Genomic DNA, 16,062 nt, shown 5'->3' with positions numbered 1-16,062 from the left:
TCTATCTATCTATCTATCTATCTATCTATCTATCTATCTATCTATCTATCTATCTATCTATCTATCCATCCATCCCATATCTATCTATCCATCCATCCATCTCTCCATCCTTCCAGTCTCCGGACATTGGGGGTTAAGCCTTGGCCCTCACATGGGGTCCTCTGAATGCTCTGTGATTTGCATTGTGTACATCTGTGGCTCTCTGTGGCAGTGAGGAGTTGAAAAGACTGTTTACTTTTCCTTTTGATGTTGGGCGGATCTGGTTTTGATTAAATCAATACTTTCTTTTCATTTACAGAGGGAAGAAGGCTCCCAGGATCCCCTGCTGACTTGAGAGAGAGAGCGAGCAGATTACAGAGGAATTTTACATCTACAATAGCAGCTAGAGAGCCATGAGCAGTGCCTTGCTGGGGACTCGCCTCTCGGATGAGACCAGCAGCTTTCGGGAAGACGCTCCTCGCCCGCCAGTGCCAGGAGAAGAAGGCCAGACACCATGTCCAATCCCAACTCCAAGCCAAAGATCAAAGTCAGCCCCACTTTCTGAAACTCCCCGGAGAAATGAAGATGGTTTGGGGGAGCCAGAAGGCAGTGCGTCCCCTGACTCTCCGCTGGCACGGTGGAACAAGTCCTTGCATTCCTTGCTGGGTGATCAGGATGGAGCTCATCTTTTCCGGACTTTTTTGGAAAGGGAAAAATGCGTGGATACTTTAGACTTCTGGTTTGCTTGTAATGGTTTCCGACAGATGGACATCAAGGACTCCAAAACTCTGAGGGTGGCTAAGGCTATCCACAAACGCTACATTGAGAACTGCGGCGTTGTGTCCAAACAGCTGAAGCCCCCGACCAAAGTTTTCATTCGGGACTCCATTAAGAAGCAGCAGATTGATTTAACCATGTTTGACCAAGCTCAGGCAGAGATCCAGACAATGATGGAGGACAACGCTTACCAAATGTTCCTCACCTCCGATATATACCTCGAATACGTCAGGACTGGTGGAGAGAACACCGCTTACTTCAAAAACATGGGACCTGGGAGCCTAAAACTGGTGAGTGGCTATCTGCCCACCTTAAATGAGGAGGAGGAACTGAACTGTGTGGACCTAAAACCTAAGGGCCCATCATCCGTGGTGGCTCTGTCCAGCAAATCTCTGAGGGCTACTGCAAATTCCCGAGCCAAGGAGGCCATGGAGCCCTGCTACAGGTAGGACCCGGCTTTCATCTTATCTGTAATAAGCTCTATATAAAGATTCCCAGCCATAAGGAGAAAGTTCTCATCTCCCCGGTAGACCAATTTACTAAAATTAATTCACCACCCATTGGTGGGATAATAAAATGTTATGACGAGTGCCAGGAAGTTTTCCGATTCTGCTAAGTGAACGGAGCTGGCACCCGTTATCACGATGTTGGACAGGGACTGTGGGTTCATTGAGTGTCATCTCCATCCTTTCCTTTCAGAATTTTTTATGGAAAGAATGAGTTTATTTGTTATCTCCAATCTACTAATTACTGAAACTATTTAGTAACCGGAAATCTTGTTTTCTAACTTTGGTGAGGTCCAACTTGTTTTGTACTTGACTTTGGAGGGTTGCAGGATCTAAGATGTGTGCTGAATCTGACGTTTTACCTAAAGGTTGCCTTGTTAGGTTTATTAAGGCCAACGCTGGCCATGTTGGGGGCTAGGTGACCCCGGTCATATGAATATACATGTGGCTGGTACCCTGTTCACCCCAGGTGACCCTTCTTGGGAGACGCTCACTAGGTGGAGGACATCGCCCCCTGCTGCCTCAGCACGCTCCTACACCAACAGTGAGAGCGCCAGTGACCATGTTGGGATGCCATGGCACGGTACATCCGCGGAGAATAATGATGTTTGATCTGCACATTACCAGCGTTCTGAAAAGCGCTGAACATCTTTCTCTTCAAATCGCCATCAGCCACCTTAATTGTTTAAGAGAAATCATTTACTGATATATTCTGTTAATAATAATCTAATCTGCAGAATCGTGTTCCATCACATCCACCTAACATTATAAATTTCTGCAGATTATTCCATCACTGACCCCTCTAGAGATCTGCAGAACATTGCACCCTCCCATCCCCCCTGACAAATACTTATTGTATATTCTGCAGATTATTCCATCACTGAGCCCTCTAGAGATCTGCAGAGCATTGCACCCTCACCCCCAATAGATATATATTGTATATTCTGCAGAATATTTATTCACAATTTATTTCCTGGAAGTCATTGTTCATTGGATTCTCAGTTTCCTGGTCACCTGGTTGCTGCCATTGGGGTTGTCCTGTATCATGTAATCCCTTTAAGCATGCTGTGGAGTTGTCTCCTGTGGCAGTGAATGGGTTAAGCCATGAAAGCCGGAGGTTAATTGAAAGGAATGTTTTGCCTTTGAAGTGGGATGACTTGGAAGAAGATCCCCTCTGATCTGGGAGTGAGAAGAGCCATATAATGGATGCAGTGTGTAGTTATACTTTGCACCGCTCTATTATGGCTGCTCAGATGATTCCGAGATGAAAGTAACACTTTTCATCATCCAATGTGCAAAGCTTAGGGGATGCAGGTTTATGGAAGGGCCCCGGCTCCCCTGGCTGTACCTTACGGGGCCCTTTCACCAGACATGTGGGATTTAGATTTATGTTCTGGTTTAGGACCCTTAAGAAAGTTTATTCTGGAAGATCAAACTTCTATTTCTGATCTGGATAAAGTGTCTGGAAGTTCATTCTGGGGAGCGTTACACAAAGTGATTCTTATAGGTCAGCATAGGAGCTTACGCTCTAATGTTCCTGTACACTCCGGGGCTGGAGGGTTTGATGTCAGTTTCTCTTTAAGTTTTTGGGTTGTGGTAGAGAACCGGAATCCATGGAGGAAACCCACAAACATGGGAAAAACATTCATACGGCACGGAAATAGCGAAGTGTTGGGATGGGAACCTCCGTTGTGATGCCGCATGTGTGCTGGTACCCGGAGACCCGGAAAGACTTATGTATTGGGTACCACAGACAGCCCAGCCTACCCATGTGCCAGGGAATCTTCCCATGTGCCGGGGAATCTTTCCATGTGCCAGGGAATCTTCCCATGTGCCGGGCAATCTTTCCATGTGCCGGGGAATCTTCCCATGTGCCGGGGAATCTTCCCATGTGTCGGGGAATCTTCCCATGTGCTGGGGAATCTTTCCATGTGTCGGGGAATCTTTCCATGTGCCGGGGAATCTTCCCATCTGCGGGGGAATCTTCCTATGTGCCCGGTGGGATTTACTTCTGCTCCATCTTGTCCAGGGGCCCGGATAGGACTAAGCCTATGGAATCATGACCTACGGGTTGTTTCCGGCCTAGCTGGGTACTTTGTATAATTGGCAATATGTGGCAGCAGCACGTGGGGTATATTGGAGTCTGCTATATTTTGATTGCAGTGTTGTTATAGCACCAACATATTACACAGCACTGTACATCGGGCACAGATTGGATCATTTTACACAATCTCTGTACATAGAGGTGTCGGGGATATCGGGATTCACAGGCCGTTATATCTGCCAGCAGGTAAGGTCTGTGCAGGCCGGTCAGCGATTCCTGCGCTGTGTCATGCAGACCGACCTTCAGATAATAAAGGGTTAAACATTCAGTGACATGATCTGTGTTCTGTCCTGCAGGGCGTACAAGAGAAGTGACCCCATCAATCCTTACCACGTCAGCTCCGGATTTGTATTGGCACCGGCCGCTAGCACCAATGAGAGCGAAGTCTCCAGCGACGCCATGACAGACGATTCCATGTCCATGACAGACAGCAGTGTGTAAGTGATACTTTGCCTTTACATGGGCTTGCAAGCCATGGCACATACCGGGCACAATGTCACTGAAATACTTCAAGAGCCTGTAGACTTGAATTAATTTTTATTATTATTATTTAGCATTTGCAATGCTGATCATCTTGCACCTCTGACAGTATCATGTTTCCTTTTTGCCTCTGGAGTTTTGGGGTTTATAATCTGGGGTTATAGCTCAGTTATGGGAGTGGAAGTATGTCTCTTTCTTGCTGAGCCCCCCCCCCCCCCCAAAACACACACCCCCATACAAACCCCCATACAAAATCATACCAACCCCCATACAAAATCATACCAACCCCCATACAAAATCATACCACCCCCATACAAACCCCCATACCACCCCAATACAACCTCCATACAACCCCCGTACAAAATCATACCACTCCCATACAAAATCATACAATCCCTATACAACCCCCATACAAAATCATACCACCCCCATACCCCCCTATACAACCCCCATACAAAATCATACTACCCCCATACCCCCCTATACAACCCCCATACAAAATCATACAACCCTCATACCACCCCCCTATACAATCCCCTTACAATCCCCCCTGCCGGTCAGCATTTGAAAAGACCGGCTGCTGTGGACAATGGCTGATTAAAGCGTCAGGGAGCCAAACTACAAAGCATTTTCAAATCTGGAGCCCCCAGTATTCATGACAGCCTGTGATGTACCCCCCCCCCCCCTAATCACTAGATTAGAGACACCTCTGCCCGATGGCCGCTCCAGGCCTAAACTACTACTGCAACATAGGCGCCGTGTCTGCAGTGTCGCAGTGTTGTATCTTTATGCCCCCCCCCCGTTCTCCAGGCGAATCTTTTCCTAAATATTAGGATAAATCTCTTCCCCTTTACCATAAAGCAAAGTGTCCCCCCCCCATCCTCCTCCTTTCTCTTCCTTTATTTACAGGCGAGCGTTGGACGCCAAGGGAAGCGAGCGCATTGAACTTCAAACATCACCTTATCTTACAAACCAGCCTTTTGATGTGCGCGAGATCACAGCGCCGTTATCCAGCCCTTGCCAAATCAACTCTGAATACATATGCAACCCAATCCGCTTTCAAAGCTGCGGCACAACTATTTGTGGTTCTGGCCGCGGTGGGCGCGCAGCATCTGCTAATTTCACGGAATCATGGAACGTCCTGTCCGGGAATGTCACCCTTCCCTCTATTTACACCCCAATTTATTCATTTTAACACCATTAGGCAGCCAAGGAACTAAAACACCCAATGGTCAAGGAATTGGAGCTTGCTGAGACTTTTAGTTCACCAGCAATTGCAGCGCACGCACAGCTGGCCTTAGACATACTGATCTGTGAGAAATCTTCCGTATCCTTCCATATTCCAAGAAATCTTCCATATCCTTCCATATTCCAGGAAATCTTCCATATCCATATTCCACAAAGTCTTCTATATCCTTTTCTCTATTCCAAGAAATCTTCATTATCCATATTCCAAGAAATCTTCCATATCCTTCCATATTCCAAGAAATCTTCCATATCCATATTCCACTAAATCTTCCAAATCCTTTCTCTATTCCAAGAAATCTTCCATATCCATATTCCAAGAAATCTTCTATATCCATATTCCAGGAAAACTTCCATATCCTTCCATATTCCAGGAAATCTTCCATATTCTCCCATATCCAAGAACTCTTCCATATCCTTCCATATCGATATTCCAAGAAATCTTCCATATCCTTCCATATTCCAAGAAATCTTCCATATTCCAGTAAATCTTCCATATTCCAGGAAATCTTCCATATCCTTCCCTCTCTATGTGGCATTGAATGTTAGTAACTTTCTTCTAATGAAACTTCCCATCCATGGAATGTCACTTCTCTGCCCTCTGCTGGTGAAGCTGGGTACAACCTTTTCCTTTTCTTCTCATATATAGGGTTGTGATATCCACTTAGGACAGCCAATTAACAGTTAGCTTTGTCTCTCAAAAAGATTTTTTTAAATGCTGTGATTGGTTGGAGATTTTGCACCAAAAATTGTAATTCTCTCATTATGAGATGGAGTCACTCCAGATATTTTGGGGTGCAGAATAAAATGATGCGTGTGATTTATATGAACCTGAGGAGGTTGCAATATGGGTGCTGCCATGGAATGTTTGCGGGGTGCCACTCCGTCATCCCAATCTTGTCTCAGGCCGTGAGCTCAGAATGGTGCCATCATAGCTGTGGCTGCCGTTTGATTATCCCCATCCAGAAACGAACCCGCAGATACATGGAGCCATGAAAATGACATCATCAGCATTGCATTCTCCTTATTCCATGATGTCTGCACAGAGGAATATCATATATATTATGCTGGAAGAATTGTAGAATATTTATGGATCACATTGGAGGTTATGTGTACTTCTAGATCCTGTTGTAATGTTGTATTTGTGTATGATAGTCCGGAATCTTCCATGATTTAATGATGTATCTGTCCTGCAGGGATGGGATTCCGCCGTACCGCTCAGGCAGCAAGAAGCGGCTGCAGCGAGAGATGCAACGCAGCGTAAAGGCGAACGGCCAGGTGGCTCTACCTCATTTCCCAGTAAGTGTTGCTGCAATAGTGACCACACACGTATCAATCATATCATCATACAATCATTCAGTATGACTCAACAGATCTAAATTGTATGTAGATGGCAAAACAAAGACCCCAAGCGATTGAGTTGGAGAAATAATCTGAATTCCATTTTCCCATTAATACATTTATATGAAATTGTTAAACAATCCCAATACTGCAGATCAGCTCTGTTGTATTGTTTGATTTGTTATAAGGTATCAATCACAAATTGCTGCATCTGTGGTCTTCTGTAAATTCTCAGTCATCTAATTTTCCAGTAAAAATATTGAATTTGCTAAATCTTTCACTACTTTCACCCCCTCAGTGCCTGGCACTGATATTAAAGGGAACCTGTCATGAGGAAGGTGCCGGGTCTGTTATTGATGGCTTTCTCTTCCGTGTTTCCTGACAAATCTCCCCATCTACATACATAGATCTGCTGGGTCTGCATGGCTACCAGGCAATTATTTTCCAATGGAGGTTGCTGACATTGGTCCTGGGTTTACCTCCTCAAAATACTAAGAATGTTGAGGGCTCCCGGTGTGTACATTGCGGCTGCCATATTTTTAGATTGGCTTAATGGCACCATAGAGGGATGCATGTTGTGTGGATGGAGATGGCTGCTGGGGTTGTGTTGACATTTTTTCATACTGGTGATGGGGTTTTGTTACATGGTGTGGGCTGTGCGGTGTTAGTGGTGGGATGATGGGACGGGTATACTGTGTGGGCTGTGCAGGGTCAGTGGGGTAATGATGGGACGGGTATACTGTAAGGGCTGTGCGATGTTCATGGAGGGATGATGGGACGGGTATAGTGTACGAGCCGTGCGGTGTTAGTGGTGGGATGATGGGACGGGTATAGGATGATGGGACGGGTATATTGTACGAGCCGTGCAGTGTTAGTGGTGGGATGATGAGACGGGTATAGTGTACAAGCATGCGGTGTTAGTGGTGAAATGATGGGATGGTTATATTGTACGAGTCGTGCAGTATTAGTGGTGGGTTTCTGGGAAGTGGCGTGTTGTTTGGCTTGCAGTGTTAGCGGTAGGATGGTGGAATGTGCTCGAGTTTTGATCTGTGTGTCTGTCCAGCCCATGTAGGCTGTCAGTTGTAGTTTATTATGTATTTTGCCCCCATTCGTGTCCATCTCTCCACCATCCCAGCACTCCTATTCATTCTTTGCATGACTCTGCTTTCCATATCTTTCTCACTTTCCTTTTTCCATCCTCTCTCTCTTTTACTGTTTTCTCTCTCTGATTTCTCCCACCCCTCATCTCTCCCTTTTTCCTTTCCATGCCTCTCACCCCCATATTCATTTTCTTTCCAGCCCCCCTTTATTTCTTGTCTCCTCCTTATTACTCGCTCCCCCCTCCTTCATCTGTGTCCTCTGTCATCGCTCTCCTCTGTCATTCTTTGATAGCATGTCTCTGTGCGGCACTCTCTGCGGTCTCCTCTGATGCCAGCTGTCTCTCTCTGGCCACCTTGCTGTCTCTCACTCTCTCCGCACACCCATCTACCCGCCTGTCTCCTCCACCTCTCCTCTCTCCGCCATCCCCTCCCCTCGCCCGGATTTTATTTGATGTCTGACAAGTGTCTTTGAAGATTTGCAACTACAGAGCAGCTCCTGATAGGCTGGTTGTAGTACAGAGGGAGCAAGCGGGGTTCCTCACAGTGTAACCAACTGCTAGTGCCGTAGGCAAAGGCTGTTGGGCAGTATGCCTCTCCGTGAAGCCACTGCGCTACCTCATAAATATCCTGAGCAGTCACACAACCGCAACGCTCTTCTCTCTCGCCTTCCAAGACGCAACCGAACAGACGCAGCTCCGGCTAAAGCATGTCTGACTCCTCTCCTTCTTCCCCCTGCTCTCTGTAGAGAACGCACCGGCCGCCCAGAGAAATGACCCCTATTGAACCGGCTGTGTTTGCCGCACAACTCATCGCACGGCTGCAGAAGGTTAAACAAGAACAAGAAACCATGAATACGCTGGAGGAACGGCTGCAGAGGATCAAAGAGGTACGAGGCAGCTGTCCCGTCATCCTGCTCCCTATACCCCACCTGTGTATTCTTTGTATTATTCACTGCTGGCGTTTGTCAATACATCTTCCGTCTGTGTATCTCCAAGTATCAATACTGCTTAATGGTGTTATGCCTGTCGCAGTCTTCCAGTTCCCTTCTTCCATGTTGTCTCCAATGTTCCTGTAGTGTATTAGTGGTGTGACCCCCTAACAATAGTTGTATTATTTCAGCACAAATATATCAATGGCGTTATCATTCGGAATCCTCCCATTCCTCAGCTTTCCGCTGCAGAGAGGCGGAACCTGCCCGGGTGCTGTAAGGGACAAATATGAGTCCGTTGGTTCCAATCAGAGGAAAGCTGAGGTTGTTAAATCCTTAATTTTACCGAGAACCCAGAACAGCCAATCGGCAACTAGAGTTCACCATAAAGAGATGGCTTCCTGTGGTTTACTGCTCTTTGCCAGCGTTGTTGTTCTTGTTGGTTTTCTTCATATTGAACATTTAAGTTTTTTCCATTTGCAGGAGGAAGAACAAGAAGAATGTGAATCTCCCACCTGCTTCCAGCCCAGCCAGGACGCCTCTGTCCCATCTCACCAGCCGTTGGCTTTGGTATCTTCTGCCCCCTGTGAGGATGACCCGCAAGCCATCTTGGATGACCACTTATCCCGTGTCCTCAAAACTCCTGGCTGCCAGTCACCGGGTGTAGGCCGATCCCGGTCACCCGACCGCTCTCATCTCCTAAGGCCTTCACTACCACCTACAGCTATTTCAGCACCCTGTCCCCTGCTAGCCAAGAGCTTTGTCACCAAGCAGACCACCAAGCACATCCATCACCACTACATCCACCACCACACCATGCTAAAAACTAAGGAAGAGATTGAAGCTGAGGCGGCCCGCAGGGTACACTGCCTTTGTACCGGATCCACCGACTACTGCTGCTATATGAGGAACCGGGCACATACCAAGGGTGTGGACCTTTCACTGCTGCACATGGACAGCTCCGGGTAAGTTTATATCTCTTGCCTGTGTAAAGATTTCTCCTTTCCCATCTGGTTTTGTCAAATCCTTAATTTAGATAATATGTAATGTGCAAGCAGTTCAAATACTAATGTGTTCAAAATGGCGGCTGAGTGGTCTGCTGCCTGTCAAATAACATCTCAGTGTTGACATTTTTTTCATCATTCTTTTCTTTCTTTTTATCACAGCAGTCGGGCTGGAACCTTATCCAGAAAGAACTGCAGGACGGTGTCAGAATACTCAGTGGAGGGTGTAGATGGTTCAGCCATTATGTACCAGCTACCAGTGGAGGGACAAGTACCACCAACATGGCAGCGGGTTGTGGAGTCTGAGACGGAGAGACAGTGCAAGCACAGATCTCATAGGTACAGCTTGGAGATTTGATATGAAGACCTGAAAGTGTGGGGGTAGGGGGGAAGCCTCTGTGATGGTCCACCAAATAATTCCGTGGATATTCCAGAGAAGTTGGAATCTGTGTTATCATGTAACAGAGTTTATTTTAGATAAGTTTTATAATACTGGGTTAAATTAGGGGATTCACATTATATTATTTTTAAATTATTTTCAGTGCACAAAGCACCAAGAGGAGCACAATGGCCTGTGAGACCCCTCGAGCATCCTCGGCAGAAAGGCCAGCACGGCATCAGCAGTGGCTCAGTGGAATTGGCCACCCTCGGCCGTCCTCTCATTCTCTAGTCCAGGACTTGGCTGTGGCATCACCAAGCACCCTAGCTCAGCTAGAAGAGGCCTGCCGGAAGCTGGCAGAGGTTTCCAGACCTACAAAGCAAAGGTAAGCACCTCTGTGAGGCTTTCCCTCCAACCCTGTCCATTGCTTCGATTTCCCAGAATGTCACATGGATCTCGTACATCACCTCCTCTGTACTGACTTAGAGAATGGTGTGATTTACAGGTGAGCAGGACGCCCACTTCAAAGCTGTCCGCCTCATCTTTTTCCCCCGCTGTCATGCTCTGCCCCCCACGTCTCTCTCCTCTGCTCCCGCCTTTATCAGGCCTCCGCGTGCGCGGCATCCAACTGTCAGCACTACCTGCTGCTGCTGCAGAATTTCCTGACATGAAACGCACAGCATGAGCTTTCGCTTCTATGCTACGTGTGATTTTTCTTCCCATCTGCCCAGAAACTTTCTGTTTGCGTTCTTCATTTGCATTTTTACAGCAAGGCGGCAAACATAAAAGCAGCAAGAGTGTAATAAACACAATGATGATATATATCTTTATACACACAACTTCCAAAGCAGATAGAACACTTTAATCCCTTCATTCCACCAGTCACAGTACCTGAGCAGGGTCCGTGTGCAGCTCTGCTATGGGAAATGACAACCTTTGCATTGCACCCTGTGTATGGAAAAAAGAAGTCTGACCATTGCATAATGAGTTCTAACCTAGGTACACTTTGTGTTTTCTAGATGTCCTTCAAGCAATCACCAGCGAAGTCATTCAGTGCCCTGTCAGCCGGGAACTTCCACCCCCCAGCATGAAGAGTGAGTATCATTGTACTGACACAATTGTATCATTTGGGGGGGCTCTGACCAAGCAGACAATTTTCAGATGAAACACAGTCTGGTTTCTGGTAATAGCATAGGTGTGCTTCATAATTGTGCCTTCTCCAAATGTCACATTTCAGCACCCCATAGTTAGGATCTGTGAATCAAGCCAACATATATGTGAAGTTTAAAGAATAAACTGTGCCAAAACACAAGGAAATGATCTGCGAAAAAACCAATCCAACTGAAAACACAACAGCCAAGGCAATGAATAAGTTGTCTCTGAGACGTCCCCAGATAGGAAGATCCATGTCCGTGTTCAGTGGGGTGAGGTCAGGTCATTGTGCAGGACACTCGAGTTCCTCCATGGTGACTCCGTGGCTTTGTACCCCGGCGTACAGTCATGGGGGAACAGAAAAGGGTTCTCCCCAAACTGTGCCCACAAGGCAGGAAGAGAACAATTGTCTGCAATGTCTTTGTATGATGGAGAATTACCGGGACCCAATTACTTGTCTCTGTATTATAAAGTAGCCTTACACCTCTGCTGTGCGTTTACTTGGACATCTGTAGAACGTGTTATATGATGGTCTGGCCAATTAGACATAGTTCAGCACCTTCTCCATGATGAGTGTAATTACAGGGCCTCGCTATCTTTATAACTAGCATTGCAGCTACAGAGGGGCCTAATAGCGGCTTGAATAATTAACGCTGCTCCGCGCTGCCCTCTTCATCTTCACAACATGGCCAGCTTTGAAGTTCGGCCATCAGACACCTGTCTGCTGCCTTTCATTTTTAATTGGCTGACCTCAGGACCCCCACCTGCCAGCGCAGAGAAGACTTTGTATTTTTTTATCTTTTCTAAGCTGAAAACCTAACGCCACCCCAACTGTTAAGAATACCCAGAGGGACCCTCCTGTCTGAACTTATAAAACGGCTAAGCCATGCACGTGTCAGATTCTGCTCTGTCATCAGGACAGCGAATGTGTGCTGAGCACAGAAAAACACTTTTTCCATTGCCTGGGTTTATTGGATCTACGTATAGGTGTTCTATATGGGAAGAACATGTCAGCCTCCCTCCAATGATGGGTTTCAGGTGTCTCCAGTGTAAGGTTCTCTTATTCCTCCATCATACAAAGACATTTTGTTGAGGACCCTTTTATGCCCCCCCCCCCCCCCATGACTGTGCCCTGGGGTACAAAGCTCCCTCCATAAGGACATGGGGTCACCATGGAGGAACTTGAGTGTCCTGACTTCAACAAAAATGCTGATTGTGAGTTGGGTCTTCTCATTCGTATTGAGTTTTGGATTACCAAGCCATGAAGACACGGTCTGACCATTTTGGTGTGGAGGAACACAAGTATCCTGAACATTAATTTATTAGACAGAAATACCAGTTGTGATCTTCTCATCTGACACCAATGTATAACTCCTTCCCAGAGCACCGAGGGCTGTCCTAACCACAAGGGTGGACGGGTGGTGGGAAACTTCGTAATGATAGCTCAGGTTCTGGAATAGGATGTTCCTAAATAGAGAAAACAGGAAGATGAATTTACAGTTGGACAATCATTATGAAGGTGATGTAGTGGACTCTATAGAATGTATACAATTGTCATGGTAGAGGGTTGTCTGGACTTCTCCTGCCCTGTGATTGTCTAATAATTCTAATATACTTTCTTCTCCTACAGCCAAAAAGAACCAAAGAGACAGCCAGCTTCCCCTTCCCCTGGAGAGCTGACGGTGACATATTTCTTCTGCGGGGAGGAAATCCCATACCGGCGAATGCTGAAGACGCACAGTCTGACGCTGGGTCACTTCAAAGAGCAGCTCAGCAAAAAAGGAAATTATAGGTACGAAGCCAGCACTATTCCCGTGTAAGGATTTCTCTCCAACAGTGTGAGTGCAACTTACCCAACTGTATGTCACCCTACCCACCTTCTCCACACTACATACCCATCACCAGTCTCCAACCACCAACGCCAAACCTACATTACTAGACTAAGTCTATCCCCGCCATCACCACACTGGGCCTCCGTGGCCACCATCACCACCACACTGGGCCTCCAAAGCCGCCATAATTATACTGAGCCTCCATAGCCGTCATCACCATACTGGGGCTCCAAACCCGCCATCACCATAATGGGCCTCCAAAGCCTCCATCATCATACTTGGCCGCCATCACTATACTGAGCCTCCATACCCGCCATCGCCATACTCTGCCCCCACATCTGCCATCACCAGGCTTCACCTCTATACCTGGTATTATCTGTTAAAGTAAGAAATATCTTTGTGGCCCTATATATTTTAGTGCTGTTGCAAATTTTATCTGATTGGTTGCTCTAGGGCAGCACAAACATTTTGTATATAACTGTATATTATATTATACATTTTTTGTATATATATATTATATTATAGTCTGTAGCACATATAAAGATACCAAGATGCACAGAATCTGCCTGATTTATTATCGTTCTGTATGACTGGAAAAGATTAATATAGGAAAACTTGGGTGATCCAACAAACCTGGAATGGATTTCTTACAAATCATTTGTTATTAGTTGGCAAATGTTTTCAGTCCTGGACCAGATCTCGCCAGGTTTGCAGGATCACCCAGGTTCTTCCATGATAGACTTCTCCAGTTTTGGTCCCAATGTGTTTTATTAGAATGAGACATTCTGTACAAAGCTCTGCAGCATTGAGCTTAACTAAACCCAGAGCTTATTCAAGAGCCTGCGCCATCATTACAAAACGTGAGGTTGGCATGAACGGGTAGAATAGACTTCGTGTATTTATGGGCTGTGAAATGTTCATCTCCCTCAATCTCTCCTTGTTCCTTCCTGCAGGTATTACTTTAAAAAGGCCAGTCAGGAATTTGAGTGTGGCGCCGTCTTTGAGGAGATCCATGAGGATGACACAATCCTCCCCACCTATGAAGGCCGAGTGCTGGGGAAGGTGGAGCGCATCGATTGACACTCCAACGTCACTTCTTCAGTCACATGGGCAGTCCCAGGGTCCGGCGGGGGCTGGTCGAGTCACCATGGGGTCACACCTCAGGGTCCCCGACAAGAGACTTTATCATGATGGAGGACAGCGGGGGAGGGAGATGGATCTGTGAAGATGAACTTTTTGGGTTATTTATTGTACTGGAAGAGAGAACCACTATGAGCGCCGCCTGTAAATGATGGAGAAGCCTCTGGAGGACGCTTGTAGATGGCGGAGCAGCCATCTGTTTGATATTTATTGGTGGAGCTTGCTGTGACCTTTGCTGCTTATTGATCAGACTGTGACGCTCCGCAATGATCTGCAGGGCAGAGAGCTGCGGAAGGCAAACGTTGTCCCCGGTCCATTGCTTGTATTTTGGGGTGGTGTCACACTGAGGGCCGGATCACATTAGCGATTCTGTCCCTGGCAGAAATTCCGTACATTTATCTCCTAATTCTGTATTTATAATTCTGCCGCATTGCAGCCAGAGATGGAGCGTCAGCTTGTCGGTGCCATGGGTGCAGGTGAACGCTCTCTGCTGCCAGGGATGGGAGCGCTCGTATGAGACGGACTTTAGAGTTCAGCACCAAAAATGCTGGAGGGTCAGGTCTGCTAGACGGACCCTAAATTCTCAGAATATCATTTTCAAATATTCCACCCCCCTACATCCATACAGTGGCCATCTGAAAGAATGGGAGGACTACAGGGGGTGGAGCTTAGGTGGTACAGATGGGCATGGCTGGGTTGGCACCATGAATGAGAGAAGCCCAGGGGCAGCGTTGCCTTCCCACCTGCTGTGCTGCAGATCGTTCTTTCGGCGCTCACTGAATTCCCGCCACTAAAGAGGACTTATTAGTGCAGAACGGCCCAATCACACGTCGTTCTGACAGGAATCTCATGCTGCTTTGTGAAACTTTGGCAAGTTATTTTGCGGCACTTTGCCATGGTGCCTTTTTGTTTTTCTTTTGTCGTCCCTTAATTTATTCCCCTTCCTGCCCCTGTCGTGTCACCTGACCAAATACTCCAATGTTTTAATTTATTTTCTAGATGTGTTACGGCACGCTGGAATCTTTTAAGACCCCAAATTGTTGGGTATGGATGGTGTACCGGAGGTGCTGCCTTGGGGTTCAGGGTACAGGCTGGGCTGTTGGAAATCCAGCTATCCTGGGTCTCTGAGCTTGCCATAGCTTCTGTCTGCCAGTATGGCTGGCATATCACCCTGACCTCACCATCACCTCTGGAAGTATGTTGGGCATTTGGGTTCAATGTCATGCCATCCTCCCAGAAAGCTAACATGGGGAAAAAATGTCCACCTTGAGATCCCCCAACCCTGGCATCTCCAATGGGTGACACCAGACTTAATGTTTACTTTCACATGCAGAGTGACCCTTCCCTGAGGTGGCCAAGAAATGGCGACATAATCTCTGACCTCGGAGGGCTGCCATTGCTCACCATTTGTCTTGCTGATCCAATGGCCTTGCTAGCCTCTCAGTGAAGCATTATTCCAATCAGTTATCATCATGGTCCTTTTCTGGAGGCCAGCATTTGTTGTCACCCTTGTAGCTTGTCTGGGGGTCACCCATTGTGAAGTGTGTACTATATCCATGTAGATACCATTTAATATTCCCCTATGTACAGTGATATAAATAATAGTCCCGTATCCGTGCCTCCTGGTGAGTGATCACCGTTTATATATAATTATCACCCTCATGTGTAGGGTCAGAATGTCCCCTTCTTCTGTGAGGGTTTATTGTATATCATATATATAAAGAAATCTAGAAATATATGCCTCTTTTTCATATGTAATTCCACTCGCAGCTCCTTGGCATCCCATGCAGCGTATGGTGTAAATGGTGCATTATAGAGTTTCATTTACTGAGAAGACCATGTGGTACCAGAATTATTCTGATGAAGAGATGTAGCATTTATTAAAATTTTTTATATTTTTCAAATCCATCTTTGTCTGTGGTGTGTTGTGATCACTCGGGGGTACAGCGGGATTAAGAGGGATGGATGACGTGGATACAAATCCTGTGATATTCTGTGGGCAGTGCACTGATTTCTATGTCTATTCTATTCTAAATCCATGTGAACCCAAACCGATTGAATAATTGTTCTCTTCTAGAAATTTCTTATCTGTAGC

General features: G+C 46.5%; 1 protein-coding gene across 2 annotated transcripts in view; it reads left to right on the top strand.

Annotated features, from left to right (window-relative positions):
- Positions 1-15,862, top strand: part of AXIN2 (axin 2) — a 19,013-nt gene extending 3,151 nt beyond the window's left edge. The window contains exons 2-11 of one of the 2 annotated variants that reach the window (XM_072414075.1): positions 299-1,201; positions 3,663-3,803; positions 6,288-6,390; positions 8,278-8,418; positions 8,944-9,425; positions 9,627-9,803; positions 10,007-10,228; positions 10,863-10,937; positions 12,626-12,787; positions 13,781-15,862. In XM_072414075.1, coding sequence (XP_072270176.1) covers positions 393-1,201; positions 3,663-3,803; positions 6,288-6,390; positions 8,278-8,418; positions 8,944-9,425; positions 9,627-9,803; positions 10,007-10,228; positions 10,863-10,937; positions 12,626-12,787; positions 13,781-13,907 — 2,439 coding nt within the window. In that variant the 5' untranslated portion in view covers positions 299-392 and the 3' untranslated portion in view covers positions 13,908-15,862. Of the gene's footprint in view, positions 1-298; positions 1,202-3,662; positions 3,804-6,287; positions 6,391-8,277; positions 8,419-8,943; positions 9,426-9,626; positions 9,804-10,006; positions 10,229-10,862; positions 10,938-12,625; positions 12,834-13,780 lie in introns of both variants that reach the window. The other variant, XM_072414076.1, reaches the window with a different exon arrangement.
- The last annotated feature ends 200 nt before the right edge of the window (positions 15,863-16,062 follow it).

Source organism: Pyxicephalus adspersus, chromosome 6 (genome assembly GCF_032062135.1).
Source record: "Pyxicephalus adspersus chromosome 6, UCB_Pads_2.0, whole genome shotgun sequence".
NCBI classification, from domain to species: Eukaryota; Metazoa; Chordata; class Amphibia; order Anura; family Pyxicephalidae; genus Pyxicephalus; species Pyxicephalus adspersus.
Note: the sequence above shows the minus strand (reverse complement) of the source record. Positions and strands in the feature narration are given on the sequence as shown.